This window comes from Xiphophorus couchianus, chromosome 9, assembly GCF_001444195.1.
Source record: "Xiphophorus couchianus chromosome 9, X_couchianus-1.0, whole genome shotgun sequence".
NCBI classification, from domain to species: Eukaryota; Metazoa; Chordata; class Actinopteri; order Cyprinodontiformes; family Poeciliidae; genus Xiphophorus; species Xiphophorus couchianus.
Window position 1 is genome coordinate 8,426,403 of NC_040236.1, and position 17,703 is coordinate 8,444,105.

Here is a 17,703-nt window from a genome sequence, read left to right on the forward strand (position 1 = left end):
ATATTAGACTCAAAGCTTGCCCTCCACTGTTAGACCCTCGCTACACTCCCAAAGAAAGCACTTGTCAACATGAAGTCAATGTTTATGTTGATTTAAATCCTTTTTTTTTTTTGACAAACCAAGATGAAGTCTAGCACACATACTTGCTATCAAGTTTGCATTGGTCAGGTGTTATTTGACTCTCTATCACCCTCTCTCTCCCTCTCGTTATATATATGTGTGTGTGTATGTGTGTGTATATGTCTGTACTTTATCCCTCTCTGTGTATTTTCCTCAGTATTCATAGTTCCAGAAAATACAGGGTATTTTCCTTTCAGAGAAAATGTAAACATTGTTAGCTTGCACTTCATTTTCCAGCCAACCCTTTTTACATTTATGCATACACAATCAATCTTTGAGAAGTACCATCATTGCAAGGCTTTTAAATGCTTTGCTCAAGGGCACCTTTGCAGTAATTGTCTAACCCAGCCAATTGTGTTTGTCTCTCCCTTTAACCTCCCCACTTATTTTATAGCCGGTAGTAATATGGTGCTCATGGATGACAGATGCAGTGTCCTGACACTATTCCCCGGACGTCCCTAAGGCTTATTGTAGCTTTAAGTGATTTTAAAGATTTAAAGTGACTTTTTGGTGGCTTAAAGCCAGACACAAAGAGTGGCAACAAGTCGGCCAACATTACAGTTTATGCAACAGTGACTGGTAAGATATTCAGCCACATAAACATTTTCTTCATTATTTTATGTATTTAACTTTCCCTGCTGGAGAGCATAAAAACTTTTTAGATTAAAAAAAATATTAAAACCACATTTTGAACTAAGGCGAAACACTGCACTTACTGTTGGAGATACATTGCCATGTAAGAACCTGTTATATTTAAGAGACTAGAACTTCTTCTTATTATGTACTGAAAATCTTTTTTATTATATTAGGAGCCACTCAACAGTTGCTAAAGCAATCATTTGTGATTCAGATCCACAATTTAGGAAACCAAGAGCTTGAGACTCCCTAAAACAACACTTTTTTCCAAATGTTTCTAAAATGAACTTCTCACCCAACAGATAGCTAAAGAATTTTCTCAAAGGGTATTGTGTCTTAGTTCCTCATATTGTCCTTTTGCCTGTTACATTTTAATCCCTGATGCTCATTTTAAAAGAGCGATGTTATAGCACTGCAGCTGCCTCTGGCAAAAGACAGATTCTCTTAAGACTTCAAGCCAGCAAACTGAAACCATTATTGTCTCAAGAGGAAGATAGCAAACTAAATTATCAGTTTTCTTTGATGGGGACAATGTGAACACAACTGTTTGCATGTGCGGGCTTCCGAGAAATGTCCCTCAAGCTGAAAATGAGAGGGTTTGTACAGAAGCAGAGAAGAAAAGTTATTTTTTCTTTCTTTTTGTGAAGATTCACAGTTCATTTCATTTATAGAAACAAATGGATGGTGTGTTAACACATTTCATCATTGACAAACATGTTCACTAATAGACACTATTTCAAAGCATGTTGACTTGTAAACTATCAGTATTTTCATTGTATATATGAAGCATTCCTGGTATACACAGAATGTTTCCAGGGAATTACACAATGTTAAAGGACAGGGACACATGGCATAGCATGTCAATACCACATAGCTCTAGCAGAAAAGTATACCCAAACCACTGAGACACCCACAGTTGCTGTTTGTGAGCATAAAGTTTCTCAGATGAAAAAAAAACAAACAAAAAAACCCTTTTTGCCCTTTGAACAAGGGCAAAAAATGATTTGACTTGAATCTTGTCTTGGATTGCCACTGTTTTATGCATTATTGCCCAACTTCAGTGTTTAGTATCATTTTCCAAAAATAATGAATGGCCAAAGTCATTTTTTGCCAAAAATGATTGTGCAAATAAATAAATAAGGAAATAAATAAATAAATATCCCCACCTCTTTTTTTTTTTTGCCAAAAGATTAATTAGGCACAAAAAATGGCTAAAAATTACCAGGAAGGTGATGATATGCAACATCATAACTTCTCAGCTAATTTTTGCTATCTAAATTTTGCTTAGTTTCTTGATTTTTTAATATTATTATTTTTTACTTTAGAATCACTTATCAGAATATGATTATCACAAGGTGTGAGGCTAAGCATAATTGAAAAGGAGAGGTTGTAACAATCATATATTCCCATCAGATATATAGCTAATTCGTATAAAAAGAGGCAGTGAAACCTAAATAGACATCATAGTATCTAAAGAACTATGTGCAATAAGTGAGCTATAAGTTCAGAACTACTCACCCACTTGTATTCATTAATCAGATTATTCTGCTTATTTATTTTTGCTAAATGCTTCTACTGATCTATTAACTGTAAGAACAAGTGGCTATAGTCTTTCAAATAAGCAATTAAATCGTAAACATTAGCAGCAGCTCAAGTGTTGATTAATTATGCGTTTTCAGGAGAATAAACTTTAGGTTAAGTGGCCACTAATTGGTTTCTTACCTTATTGTAGTTTTGTTCCATGAAACTTTTTATCGTCTCTTCACAGACATTCTCAGAGGTCACACAAAAAATATAATTATGTGTTTTATCCCAGATGCTGCAGTTGATGAATAGTGTTGTGATTGTCAGGTTGTCATTTCATTACAGTCACAACATTCCTTCTTTTGTTGCTCCCCTAGAGCTCTCCTTTTGATTTCATTGAAGGAAAGGTCAAGTTTCCACAAGCAGTCATTCACCAGCATTCACTTTCGCCACTTGGCTGAGGTCTGGCAAGATTAATTCTTTGTGTCTTGCCGTCTTTCTATGAGCCAGGTTCATATTTCCTACAATGAAGCCAAGCAAACACAGGAGAAAGTGTGTGCTTTTCTTTAAAAGACATTGGCGCAACCGTTTTAACAGAGCGGCTGCGTATGAATTAGATGTTCTAACCTCCCGCTTGCTAAATGGATTTCTAAAGTGGCTGTAGTTGGAGGCTTTCAATCGGATGCAACCTTGAGTCCTTTTTTATGTGAGCTCTGTAGGATTTAAGTGCCGGTATAACATGAGCACGACTGAATGCATGCTCCTCATTTTTTGAAATTGAAAAATCTCCAAAGGCTCTCCCCTTTGTGCAGGCAATTAATGGAATGCTGGCAGCGAGGTACAGGTGCTTAAAAGTTGTATTTTTTTTTCTCACTCAATCTTTTTTTTTTAATGAATAATAAAGGATAATCATTGTGGTGGGGAGGTGGGGTAGGGGGACAGCGTAATGCTGTAGGCTTCCTCTTTATGCACAATGATGTATAATGCATGCTTTGAAATGAAACGGCAGCGGCCTTCGAACTATTCCATCTCCAAACCTCAGACTATTTGTTTTGCATGCCATAGTGATGCTTTTGCATAATAATAGTGAGTTTGCCCATTAACAATGTTTGCTTATTAATTTGATCTTTACATTTTTAAAGTTTGTCCATCAGGCCGCCAAACATCGTGTCCCCCAGTTGCTGTTTGGTGTAAGTGATTAGAACATTGGCTAATTGTGTCTCTGAAGGGTTGAGCTGTTTCTTTTTTGTTTTCATGTTCTGCATGTGTGTTTTACATTTGAGTCGGATGAACACAAAACAAATTGATGCATCAATAAATGTTCCATGATGTGAGGAAATGTAATAAATATATTTGTTTGTTAAGACATTAAAATGATCAAGGATGCGATGACCTCTGTGACTGTAATGTTTTAAGTTTACGGTTTTACTGGTAGTAGCTGACTGTTAAAACACAAAGAGTCACCACAATTACTTAATGTTGCATATTCTTTTGTTTCACTATATGCAACAATGAGAACAGACTTCAAAAAGCTGACAATGCCTGATTTTTTTTTTTTTTTTCAAATAATGTTTAATGTTAACACGTCTGCAGACTGTGGAAGCAGCTGCTAATTTAAATGTATAAGCTGTTGAATAGCGGGAACGTGGCAAAATGTGTAGAGCAAATCATGATCAGTTATAGAAAACCTGATCGGTGACACATTTTTGCCACTATACGGCCAGTAAAGCCTCAGGGCCCCCCTCAAACTGTGCTGGGAAGCAAATATTCTTATTCCAGCCCACTATTACATTTTTCCACAGTCTTGGAACACTTCTAAAAGCTTTAGCATTTTTTCACCCCCGCGGTCTCTTTCGCTTTGACTGTGCTTGACAATGTAGGGAAACATACAAGCGCGTCTCGGTAAACACGAGTGATGTGGTTCCAGAGTTTAAAAGCTTCATATAACACTGGCAGACGGAACTTGGGGCTGTTTGTGTGATGGAGAGGAAAACTTGTTTAGAAACTGACAGCACTGTGTGTTAGAGAGTTAAAAAAAAAAAAACGGTGTCTCTGTGCTTATGTTGCTTTTGGCGAGTTATCCATGTGTGTGTGTTTTTTCACTCTCTGCATGGTTATCTTTTGAGTTACTTGGTTTGGAGCTCATGTCCACCTTCGGGGATGCACAGAGCATGCATTTCTGAGTATTTTCACCTGAGGCTGCACTTGTTAGAGTCTGTGTATAAATGTATATACATTATTTATACAAATTCAGAGCGAGTGAAAGCAGGTTTTAACACATTTACAGACAGGAGGGCAGGCACTGCAAGCCAAGCTTCAAGTGTGGGTTGCAACAGTGTGCATCGGGAATCGAGCTGGCCGTTTGCCTGTTTGTGACAGGCATCCTTATTGCTGCATATCAGCACTGCTAATGCTTTCTGTTACTTGCTTAGCAATTAAAGGTGTCCTCATATCATTTAAATGTTAGTGTTTTTCATTTTAAACAAATCAATTAATATGATGAAAATGGATGGCCGTTTTCTGTAATTTTCTGGAAATGTACAGCCTTGTGAAACATTGTCTTTTTGTTAAATTTAGAGGGAATGTTTGTATTTCACTGGGAATATGAGACAAAGTAAGGTCTTGTTGTTGGAACAAATTAATAGTATGTAATATGGCTTTCAGTAAAAAAGCTTAATGTCATAGCAGTGACTTGGAAAAGTATAGACACCCGTTGAACTTCTACACAAATTTGCCATCAAACAAACATGGGTTTTTTGACTGTAAAGTCCAACACAAAATAAAACATAATTTTCAAATTTCTTTATTTGTAAAAAAGTTAAAATTGTGGTATCTAATTGTATTCAGTCCAGCAGTTGATACTTTGTAAATCCGCTCTCATAGCAATTAAACTGCGAGTATTTTAGCATATGACTCTACCATATTATTTGCCAGATTAGATAATGTATGTGAACAAAAAAAATAATTCTGAATTGAAGTTTTGTCTACTCTTTTACCATCCCACTAACACACATGGATTTTAAAATTGGATTCATGCTATTTATCTATCTTATCTTGTTTTAACTTTTTGAATTTAAAAGTTGTAAGAAAGAGATGATAACTTTTTCTATTGTCACTTGACAATACAAAAAAAACCTATTACTTTTTTTCTGTCTTGTCTTAATCAGAGTTGAAGTGTGAAGTGTAGAATCTAAATTTGTTTTTCTTTTCTTTTTACTTTCCCAGGTGTTTTTTATTATTTTCAAGCATTAAGTTTAAATCCTGGCATATTGAATGTTTGTACTGAATAGTTACCTGTTCTCTTCCTACGCCCAGGAGCCTCCTCCTGTAGAAGTGGATGCCTTGCCAGCTGGATGCAGCCTTCATGTTCCCATGGACGTTGAGTTTGCAGCTTCCTGTTTTCCTCGCATTCCTCCACCTTAGAAAAACTCTGTATAGAGTGACCGAACTGGCTTAACGATGTGTTGTTTAAAATTGTGACTTATTTTCTGATAGATGTTTCCTTTTTTCTATAGTACCTCTTTTTATTCTGTTCTCTCTAATCAGTGATTCTGTCAAAAAAGAGAACTCATTCGAGTGCGAAATGAGGAGGTACTGATTGACTTTAACTCATTTTAATGATATACTGGATGATATATACATAATATCTTAGGTTTATGTTTAATTTATTAAACATAAACTATAAAGCTTATGTTTATAGTTTACAAACATAAGCTATAATTGTTTATAAAGCAATTGCTATAAATTGCAATCGAATTGCTATAAAGCCAATATAACTAATTCTATTTTTTTCTATAAGATACTTTAGTTTTCTTGCTGTACAGTTATTATATACAGTGTTTAACTTTCCCATTCTTAGTTTAAATTTGTTTTGTAATAATTTTCTGTAGTGATTTGTAACTCTTTCACAATCAGGTAAGACCCAGAATGTGACAGAAGGTGAAATAAAAGTTGAACAGAGGTACTCTGTGTAAATGTGATGTAACTATACACACACACACACATATATATATTTCTTTTTTTCTAATAAAAAATGTATTTTATGTCTCCTTCCTACATGTTGTGAATGCTTTGTTGGTTTAAATGTTAAACAATTTATCTTTATCAATACTGAACAACCAATATTTAAGCTTAAATTAATACATCACAGGGAATGAGAAGACAGTTTTATAATTATACCACAAAAACAAAGTGCTAATCTGCCTCAGAGATCAATCAAGATCAAGTTCTGATACATTTCAGAATTTCAACAACAGAGATCGCAGCAGAATTAGACATGTCACTAGAAAGGTTTTGTTCAAATAATGAATTTATTAACAAAATTTTAATAAGATTAACAATCCATGCATTTTTTTGGAATCAGGCGAGGGGATATTTAGATCAAAAACATTTACAACTACGTGATAAAAGGAGTGGTTTTGGCATAATAATGAAGGGTTTTTAATGTAATGGAAAACAATCCAGTTAGAACAGGGACACCATAATAAATATATTATTTATTGATAAATAATAATTTGGAAGGAAACTGGGGATATGCACTGAATACATGCAAAAACCATCTGAAGACAAAAAGCCAAAATGATTTTTGAAATCTGTCAGTATTTAGGAAGCTATCATGCTCCAGACCAGAGCAAGTTAATGACTCGGTTAATATAAAAATGAGTTAAAGTACCTTTGCAACATTATTGAATTGAATCACATTGATGTATGAGCTTAAGATATTTTTCTAAGCTTCTGAAATGAATTCAAGTGAAGACTAAAAAAATCTGTTAAATGCCCACTTATTTAGTTTGACATTCACATAAGATTTTATACCGTCTTTTGTATCTTTCTATTATCTTTTTCATGTTCTTGTATTTTTCTTTAATGCCTTTTTAACTTGTTCTTTATTTATATACTTAATTTTATGTCCTGTGATTTATGATACATAAATTGTGTTGTCTATAGTATTTTTGACCATGTCTGTGAAATAGGCTTTTAATTAATTAATTTTTGGAGCTGAAATACAGAAATGAAAGAACATTACTGCTGCTGCCAAGTGGCCTTTTCTGACAGAGGAGTGGAAAAACCTTCTCAGCAGAATTATCCAATAATTATGCAGGGAGCTTCAAAAAGACCTGGAGTTAGCAGATACGATTCTCCATTAAAATAAAAAGTAATGCACTCTGCTCCAATGGCCTCCATGCCCATTCACTGTCCAAGACTCCTCAGATGAAGAAAATGCATTTGGAAACCTGTTTAAATGAATGAAGCCAATGTACAAGATAAATATATCAAAATCAGATGAGATCAAAATACAACTTTTTGCATGTTATACCACACACTATGTTTGGAGGCAACACGGTTGTTCACAATAACCCCAAAATGCCAACTGTGAGGTTTGAACTAAACTTTGTGGTGCGTTGCTGTCTCTCAGCATTCGTAAATGGCAGACTTCATGCAATGAAGGAAGCCTGAATGGACAAAGCAGTGCAATGTGCAGTGGCACATTCTTGTTAAAACACTAAATATGAAGTGACAGCAGGTTTTCCATCAAGAAAATCATCCCAAAGACACCACCATGGAAATTCTGTATGAAGTCAGAGAAAAGACAGTTACCAGGAAGGCTCAACTAATGGTGTGCCTTAAATTTTCTTTCTGAAAGATAGATTCTGTAGAATAGGTCAAAATCACACCTGAGTAACATGTGACTAGTTTCTCCATAAAGAGGATGTCTGAGGATGTCTTGTTACTACCAAGAGATGTTTCTGCTGCGTACTAAAAAATTTTTAGTACCTTAGTTAAAAGCTTATTTACAGTGTGGCATATTTGTTTTGTTACTGAATTTTATACCAGTGGTCTCCAAAGTACACTGATGTGTTCAGTACTTATTTTCACTGCTGTGTGCCAATTGTGTGCACAGTCATTAAAGTATATAAAAGGGTAAATGAGAAGTCTTTGGTATAACAGCAAACCAGACAGAACAAAGATTCAGGTTCATATTTAGTGAGTAAAACTGATGTGACACAAATATATTACACCCCTAAAATACTCTTCAATGCGTAAACCTGCATAGACATTTAAAAAGATAAGAAAAATTAAAGGGTTTTTCTGTATTTGAAAACCACTCATGGAAACAAAACAGAGAGCATGCTACAATAAACAAATTTATTTTGGCGTGGACACCTCACGTCATGTAACACAAAGATGGAGACCCAGCGACACAATAAATTATCTTCAATATTAAGAGTAACCAGTGACATACTGTACATCAAAAAATTTAAAGAACGGGAAATAAACAAAAAAAGAAGCAAAAACGGGATTTACAAATAAAATGCTGAGAGGGAAGCACAATCCCTAGAGAGCAATGCTGATAAAAAAATTTTAAATGTGTGATTCCTCTTTGATTTTAGTGTCTCACGACATAATTTAAGTACTGTTATGAAGAAATAAAAAAAGAGTAAACACTGTACACAAATCAAAGAAAACACACCAGAGAAACCCTTTTCTTCATTTTGATGATTTCATTTTTCATTTGGAAATCATTACTTTGCAAATTAAGCTTCATCACAGTTCTCTCCCATATGACAACATGAATGTAAACACCTGTTGAATTAGTCTTTTTTATTTTTTTTACAACATGAATACTTTATATATATATTTATATATTTGTACATATTTTCATTCACATCTGCACGGTTAGCTAGCATGGTAATGAAATAAGGCAAGACTCACATAACTGTGACATCACAATTTTTTTTTTCTTTTCCGCATTGTAACACTGATTATTAAGGTGTTAGTCATTTCCTTCCCTCTTCTACGGTGGGCTTTGGTCTTTTTGGAGGAAGGCAGGATTGTTCCATCTCCATCTGTGGAATCATGACTTGTTTTGTTCCAAGTTTGGTAAAATATTAAAAAGAGAGTGTTAACTGCAGAAAAAAGTGGGAGTATGCACATAATTCTTTATGGTGACTTTATTAACAGGGCTTATCTAACACTGTTCTTTTTGAGGTAAATAACAAAAGATTATTCTTAGAATGATGAACAAGATGAGGGGTCAACAAGGCGACCATGAATAGCAAATGTCTGGAAAAAGACAGAAACATTTCACCCTTTAGTTTTTTGTTCATCAATGACCGATCCTATTGTCCACCCATTTATTTTACCTTGTTTGTTGGGTCAAGCCCAGGTGTCATATGGGCGATCAGAAAATAGAGTCACTTGCTTGGCTGGCTGCGTGTCAGTTTGACTTTACAGTACCAACAACAGCTGAAGCCCAGTTTCAGTGGGAGAACACGCAGGAGGAACGTTAAGCTGTTGCTACAGAGCTGTCTGAAAGAAGGGCAGTGTTATTCGGCTTCCTTTTCTCAGCACAAATCCACATTTTATTATTTTCAGAAGGCTTTAACTTGTAACCCTAAAGTCTTATGGTCCTGCTCGAGCAGAAATTATCATATAGTGTCAAACATGGAGTTTGTTTCAAGTGTTTTTTTTTCTTTGTTGCCCTTCAAAATTCTTTTTTTCTGCAGTTCAGTTGAAGAGAACAGTCTTCTTGCAGTCTTTTTTATCTTTATTTGAATTTTTACAATAAAGCAATCTAAATGCTGTTTGTTTACGCACAACGTGAGTCTCCGAGTGTTCAAGTTCATAATGAGCTCAGTATAAATAAGAGTTTCTGACACTTTAAGCTTCCCGAATTTATTATCTTCGTAGACAAGCTGGAGGTTTTGGTTTTATGAAAAAAAAGAGAAAAGAACATGAGTCGATGAGTTTTTACAAACGTCCTTGCAGTTGTTGAAAGAATCAGGACTGTCCGGTTGTTAAGCTCTTTTTGCGTGCAGCATTTCAATGAGTAGGTTATTGCAGGGCACGTCGCCATTCAGGTGTTTGTAATAAAGATACTCCTCGGCTTGCAGGCTGATGGCTCGGATCTCCGGCAGTCGAAGGAGCAGCTGGCCAAACTTGTCAGTCTGCTGAGGATAGTTGCACATCACATAGTCCAGCAGTGCTGCGTTGACCTGCTCCTGAACGCTTTCCACCAGGTGGAAGTTCTCTAAGTTCTTCACGTCTGCAGGAAAAAGGAAGAAAGATATTAACACAGTGCAAAAAGTATTCTTACGTCTTTGAAACAACTATTATTGTTTTTACTCTGAATTTTTCATAAGGACTCTTCATTAATTTGTAATGCTCTTAATAATAGTAGAAATACAAACCACACATATATAGTTCAAGTTTGCATGGATTCACATGTATACATATGATTCAAACATTTAAGTCAGAATCAACCGACAGAACGACGATACAATGAAGAATCCTAAAGTAAATAAAAAGGCTCTCAGACAAGTACAATACAATCATTATTATTTATCTGGGTGGAGGCACCAGCCAACCGACAGCGCGTGTGACAGGGGGGAAACAAGGCCCAAATTTGGCCAGTTCTAGGAGTTCTAGGAGACAGGGAAGTCAAAGACCTGACGTGACAGATACACTGACACAATCACGCCATCCCACCCTCAAGTCTGCACACAAAAATACTCTCACACACACAACATAAAGACACACAAGAATGGATGCAATACACTCCCTCACACTCCTCATACACACTCTATACTCCCCACGTCCAGTTACTGATATCCCAGAGAGCAACCAGCCCCCAGATCCAGGACATGGTCCCCTTCATCCACCCAGAACTTTCAATGTCTACATACAACTTAACATTTGAAAGTGGTTCCAGAAGTGAGGCTGATTGAAAGATTGCCCTCTGGATGCCATTAACCATGCCCAAGGCCAAGGCCCTAAGTGTATGTGTGTCATGAGAATGTTAAAGATGAGAGTGTCTAAGTTGTAGAATAAAATTTGGAATTGAGATGAAGAAACTTCATCACATCCCAGAGACACATCTGCACCCCAAACACCTGCATGTGTGATGTAATGTCCTCTCAGAGAGCCAACTCCCCCGCTGACCTCAATAGGCACCCTGGTTCGCCAAATCCACCAAGGGAGAGAGGCTCTGGCACATCAACCGCAAGCTCAACAGTAGCAGTACCACCAAGCCAAACCCAAGAGACCCACCCAACCCCATCCTAGACGAAAAAAACTTTACCACTCGAACATATGATCAAATCCCAGAGCACTTAAGACATTAGAGACCCCCTCTCCCCTGTCTGTAGAATGCTGTCTCTGAAAGAGTGAACCTGCAATGAGATGAGAAAAGCCACTTTAATAGGCCCCAAAAATGTATGGAAGCCCAATGGGGCCAGGGCACAGCCATCACACATTAACCGTCCCAAAGCCCCGGCAACGTATCCGAAAGGACCCCAGCCCTCTAGCCTCTGCCAGGCCCCAGCCTAATGGTCATATGCCCCCAGAAATGCAAGACCCCCCTGCCCCTCCAGACCCACCCAGAAGCAGAATAGAGCCCCTAAAATGACATGTAGCCACCTGAAAGTCACCTCCCAAAAAAGCCAAAGCCCCTCCCAGGTGGGGGCCCGTGGCGACAGAATCACCTCCAGTGACCCCAACCCCGGGAAAACCCCAGGGGCCCCAAACTCAAACACCTCCCTCACACCATCAACAACGGCCTGCAGGATGAAACTAAAAACCCCCCATCCCAACGTAGTGATGGAGCCGATCAAAGGAGTCCAGAGAGATTGATCTGATGTGGAGGCAATGGCTGTTTCAAGACTAACATGGTTTAAAAAAAGGCTGAATCGATGAAAAAAACATAATGGCATGCATCAAGCTATAACGCTATTTTTTAATGCGTATTAGCAAAATTATAGAAGACACTAAAGGTTATTGTGCAATTAGAACATTTTTATTGAAAACATATTGAAATTTGTAAGTAAATTTGCAAGCAAGCTTCTTTGTGCCTAAGTGTGCACCTACCCCCCTCAAAAAAATCTAAAAAGCTGCTCCCTGTATTTCACAGAATCAATTAAGTCACGCTAGCCCACAAAAACATAAGGTGAAGAGGTAAAGTGGTTAGTGACTAAGCCCCGGCAACGTGTTTAAGGACAGTGTTACACTAGCCGTTAGTGTAACACTGTCCTTAATTTTGAGGGGCATAAAGATAAATCTGCCATTATTACTGATACATAAGGGTTAGGCAATGTGAAAATCTGACTCCTTTATTGTGGCTCATATGTTGTATGATGAAACCCCCTTCCTTCTCTTTTCTGTTTTCCTCTGAAGAGCCTCTTGGGAAGACAATGCAGAAGGAATCAGGTGAAAGCAAGAATGTTCTTCTGAGAGATGACTTCCCTGGGGACAATAAATTATATAGGGCAGAGGTATAGTCAGGCCACATTTGCTTCTTAAACATAAAAATCTTTTCACCATCTTAAAGAGGCGGAAAGTTGTCAGATTATTATGAAGAAGTAGACAAAAGTTTTTAGAAGATCAATATGGGAAATATAATGTTAACGTCATGCTAGAATTCACTTTGTTAGAAAGTCTACTTTTACTATTAATTGCTTGTGCAAAATACATTGTGTGTCTTTTCTTAATCCCCACCTTTCTGCGCAGCCATAAGCACTTTTTCCTAACAATAATGAGCTCACTGGGGGTTTGAGGAGATTATTGCAAGACAAGACAAAAATTTGCTAAATGGATAATGGCAAACCTGAGCACTTTGTGTGCTTGTCATGATTATGAAGTGTAGGACTGCAGAATATTTAACCCTTGTGCGATCGTAACATTCTGTTTACTCCTCTTGTCTTATGGGTCAACAATGACCCACCCTAACAAAAGCCCCAAAATAAAGCAAATTAATTGAATTTTAAATCCAAAATCTATTTTGCATCATGAAACAATCTGATATTTATCAATTCAACTCAATTTAATTATTTTTTATTATGTATTTTTGTTATACAATACAAAAAGACGATCAACAGTATTACACACTTTTTTTTTCTTCTTACCACAAACCAAGTGTTGTATCAGTTTTCTTTTACACAATAAAGGTTTGTTGTTGTAATTACATAAATGTGAAGTTATTACTTTTTAATTAATTATACTGAAAGGGAAAACAATTTGGAAATTCTTTGTCAATGGTTTAAGTGAATTATAAAAATACCTCTCGTAACACAACAAAACAAAATATTGTTTGATTTCTTGAACAATTTAACATCAGTTCTTATGTTGATGTTGAATTGTTGTTCAACATCAACATCTTATAATTATATGGGATGTTCACCACAAGATGAAGAACATCTTCTGCTCAACATGAGGTGTTGAGCATAAAATGAAGAACATCTTCACAAGATGATGTTCATTTCATGAAGATGTTCTTATCCTCAGCATCCTCAACACAAGATGAAGAACATTTTCTGTTCAACATAAGGTATTGAACTAAAGATGGAAAATATTCCCATGAGATGAAGATGTTCTTCATCTTATAAAGATGCTCTTACATTGAACAACTTCAACATAAGATGAAGAACATCCTATGTTTCCTACCCCACGTTGAACATAAAATGAAGAACATCCCACGTTGAACACAAAATGTTGAACATGAGATGTTCAAGAAAATCTTCATACAGTAGTGCAAAGATGTTCTTCACCATATGAAGACGCTCCTACAATGAACATCTTCAGCACAAGGGGTCAATTTAGGTAAAGTCATATAATTAAACATGCTAGTGGGTCACTTTTGATCCGCAAGACAACACAAGGGTGAGACTGTTCTGAGAGCTGTATGTGTGTGTCTGATTTTTTTAGGAATTTGTATGACCCCCAGGTTGAATCTGATCACAGTGGGCTACTGTGAAGTGACACTTTGCACTTCTGCATCAAATCACACACTAAGTGAGCTGAGCTTTAAAACTTTTTTATTATTATTAAATAGACGCAATAATCTGTGGGGATACATATAGTATTACTTTTTGTAATAATAGCTGTACCCGCCACCAACAAACAAATCTGCTCTCTGTCTCTCACACACACATCCTACCCCTAACCCCATACACACACACACGCACCCATATCGTCTCCACCCACCAAGAGCATTAGGGGAAAGGAGGGGGAGATAAATCAGCAACTAATGAGGTCTAGAGAATGAGAAGCAGGTCCTTCAAGGCACTTCCATCTATGATGCAGTCTACCATGCTATTACAATCTGTATGCATGTGTGTGTCTGTCTGCTGTTGTGTGACTTGTGTATGTGTGAGCTTCAGCTTGCTCTGACCTCTGGGTGACATGACAGGGGGCTAAATAAGGCTAAGAGGAGGGCAGGAACGGTGGGGGTTAGAGGGCCTGTGACAAAGGAGCCTCCAAACAAACATGACATGTGCTTTTTCCTGCTGCCATTCAGCTGTCTGACCTCCTATCAGGATCCTGAATCAGCTCTCACACCACCAACACCTCAGAGAAGTGGTAACATAGCCTTACATAAGCGAACCTAGCACAGGGCGCTCTAAGCGTTCAATCACAACCGTCCTACGCAGGTCAAAGAGAGAGGGTGGAGGGAAAGGTTGTTGTTATTATGTGGGAAAAACACAGATGGAAAAGTTTCTGAGATGTTGTAGAATTGAGTTAACTTGAAAAATGTGAATATTTTGAATTGTGTTCCGTTTAATTTTGTCATTTGTTATTATTATTTTTTAATGTATTTTAATCCTATCATATTTGACGTTTTTATCACGTTTACATGAGAGCTTTTTTTCTGTTCCAACTTCTTCAAACCATCTGAAGCAAAGCTGAAGCTGACTGAGTAGTGCATTTTTTTCACAAACTATCATATCTGTTGGTGTATTGAGATTTTCAAATTTTCAAGCAATTTTCAAGAATGGGAAAAGGCATGAGTTGGTCACTAAAATCAAGGACTTAAAATCTTATTATTTCTAAGTCAAAACACAAGAAAAATTTAGATTAATTAGAAATTATTAGAAGTGTTTTGTATTATTACTATTAGCACCAACAATATTTGTTGCTTTGCTCTTGAAAAAAAAAAAGAAATTTTGCCTTGCCTAAATATCAAGAAAACAGTTGTTTTTTTTTTTATTTCAAGGTAATCATAAGTAAAAATACCATATGGGGACATGCTAGAGCAGAAAAAAAAAGTGTTAAATAAGATAAAAAAAATACAGTCAAATTGTTTAAACATACATCTACATTAAATGCACATTTTTTTGCACTTACTTGTGACTGTTGAGGTGGAAGCACAGCAAAAAAATGACTGAATGTTTCAGTCTTTATTTTAATTGCTAATTGTTGCCAGAGACTCTTTTGAAAAACGAATGAATCTGTGTTTGCATAAAAAAAGGGAACACAAACAATACTAAACTGATGTTACAAACTGCAGAAGAACACTTCAAATAATTTTCTCAGTTCCGAAATAAATTAAAAACTCAGAGGTATTTTTGCTGATGAAGTCAGAAAGGATAAAAAAAAAAAACAAAGATTAAAAAAAGACAACAAACAAATAAAAAAAACCTTATCAATCCTTCCCAGACAGTGCCAGGATGGACTACTAAATGCGCTAAGCACTCTCTTCTCTGCCTTCAGTGCCTCTTTTCCCCCTCCTCTTCCTCTCCATCTCATCATTCAGTCACTGAGGGACTAATTATCAACTTTTTCTTTTTTTTTTTTTTTTACATAAAACAGCCACAGTTCGTCTGAGTGCCGTGTCCGAATACTCAAATGGAAACCCCGAGGTCCCATGGAATACATTGTTTTCATTTGACGGCCGATCATGCCGAAGCCACTGCACACACACACACGCCTACACCCCCACCCGCATGCACCCCTACATACCACACACCCCTTCACAGAACCTCTGAAATCTCTGCTGTGCTTTTTAATTAGACTCAATCTGCTCTTTGCTGTACATGTATGGCTCTGCATATTCTCTCACATACTTACAAAACCCTATCAATCTGCTCCAGGGACACACACACGCAAACAAATGTAAAGCATATTGTGCAGACACTCGGTGCAAGACGCCTTTTAGACTCCGATCACCAAACTGCCTCACAGAGTCGATGATCTGGTGTGTAAAAACTCATAAACTGGTGTCAAAGTTCGCATAGTTTTGCAAGGCAAAAGATACGGGGCAATGTTTATATGCTGTAAGTGGCTAAGGACGTAAAAAAAAAAAACACGTCAGTCACTTACAGCATGTTTATCGGGTCAACTTCTGAGCAACAAATCTAGTTCGGGCATATATCAGAAATAAAACAATATTTTTTCTTTATTGTGCATATTTCCATTATATTTTTTTATTATAAAAAGGGAATTTACAAATTCTGGGGATACTGAAATGATAAAAAGACATTAAACCCTTAACAATATTTTAATTCACCTTTTTCTGTCCTGCTATGTTCCCAATAAACTCTCACTATTACCAGACTTGCCCTTTTTTACAAAATTTTCTCTTGTATGGTTAACAATCAATATATGGCAAAGTAACTCTGCAGTTTCCCACGTTATGTTTTTATTGCCCAAATCAATAAGCCATCACAGTCACATGCTGCCAGTGCACGCTCTACCTTTCAAACTTCATGGCATGCATTTTCTGTCGGCTCACGAAATAACACATAAAAGTCCTGAGTCATAAAACCCTTGTTAAATGAGGTGCTGTCAGTAAAGTTGGCCAATTAAATGTGAGTGGAAAACGAACAGGTTACTTCCCGCATTAGGATCTCAGGTCTCCCAATGGGAGAGCTCTAAACAGTGTTTATATGAGACTATCAAAGCTGAATCACCTTTTACTGCAGCGGCAGTGCTTCAAAGAGTTAGCAGTTCAACTTGTGTCCCAGCTAGAATGTCTTTATTGCACCCTACTGGGCTGTTATCGAGTCAACAGTGCCCACAACAACTTGATTCATTATTATTAATGTCATCTAGGCTCCAATCAGCAAAGGTGGTGTTGACAGAGAACTTAGTGACCTTTGACACTGAAAAACAAAGCCATCCAGGGGTGACTAACTAGTTGCTTCACACCACATAGGTCAAATGTATTGCAGCATGTGTGTTGAAATAAAATGTCTATGTGTGTTAAAAAAGAAAGGAAAAGGGTAACAGGTGCATTAAGAGCAAACAAAAGCCACTAGGTCAAGGAGCAATGGCCACATGTTCAACACTACCACATAACCGGCTTATATCAGAGTTGTGTTTTACTGTCTTAATATGTAAGCTCTGGTTTGTGTTAGAAAACAATCAGTGATTTTTAAATTTCTGCATCTTCTCAGTAAATTCAGCCAGCACACAAACACACAATTCAACTTACATTAATGCTAAACTGTCAACGTCTCGTCTGCAAGTTTGAATTGTCTTTGTCTTTTAAAGGAGGTTCTGATTCCTACTAGAGTATTACTGTTCCCATCTATCTGTACTAAACAGAAAACAAGTTTGCCTGCTCCCTCGAGATCTCAGTCCCACTTCTTTTCTGTGAGTCCATCAGGGGAATTCACTTAAAAAAAACCACCTACAAATTAGTGGTAA

At 36.8% G+C, this 17,703-nt stretch overlaps 2 protein-coding genes across 2 annotated transcripts in view; one reads left to right on the top strand and one right to left on the bottom strand.

Moving 5' to 3' along the window:
- LOC114150996 (adhesion G-protein coupled receptor D2) overlaps nucleotides 1–6,244 on the top strand; it is an 80,351-nt gene extending 74,107 nt beyond the window's left edge. Inside the window, exon 25 of the mRNA XM_028027871.1 lies at nucleotides 5,596–6,244. Within this exon, the coding sequence (XP_027883672.1) occupies nucleotides 5,596–5,703 (108 nt within the window). The 3' untranslated portion in view covers nucleotides 5,704–6,244. The remainder of the gene's footprint in view (nucleotides 1–5,595) is intronic.
- A 2,169-nt stretch (nucleotides 6,245–8,413) lies between these two features.
- Nucleotides 8,414–17,703, bottom strand: part of nr5a2 (nuclear receptor subfamily 5, group A, member 2) — a 72,475-nt gene continuing 63,185 nt past the window's right edge. Inside the window, exon 8 of the mRNA XM_028027873.1 lies at nucleotides 8,414–10,327. Within this exon, the coding sequence (XP_027883674.1) occupies nucleotides 10,080–10,327 (248 nt within the window). The 3' untranslated portion in view covers nucleotides 8,414–10,079. The remainder of the gene's footprint in view (nucleotides 10,328–17,703) is intronic.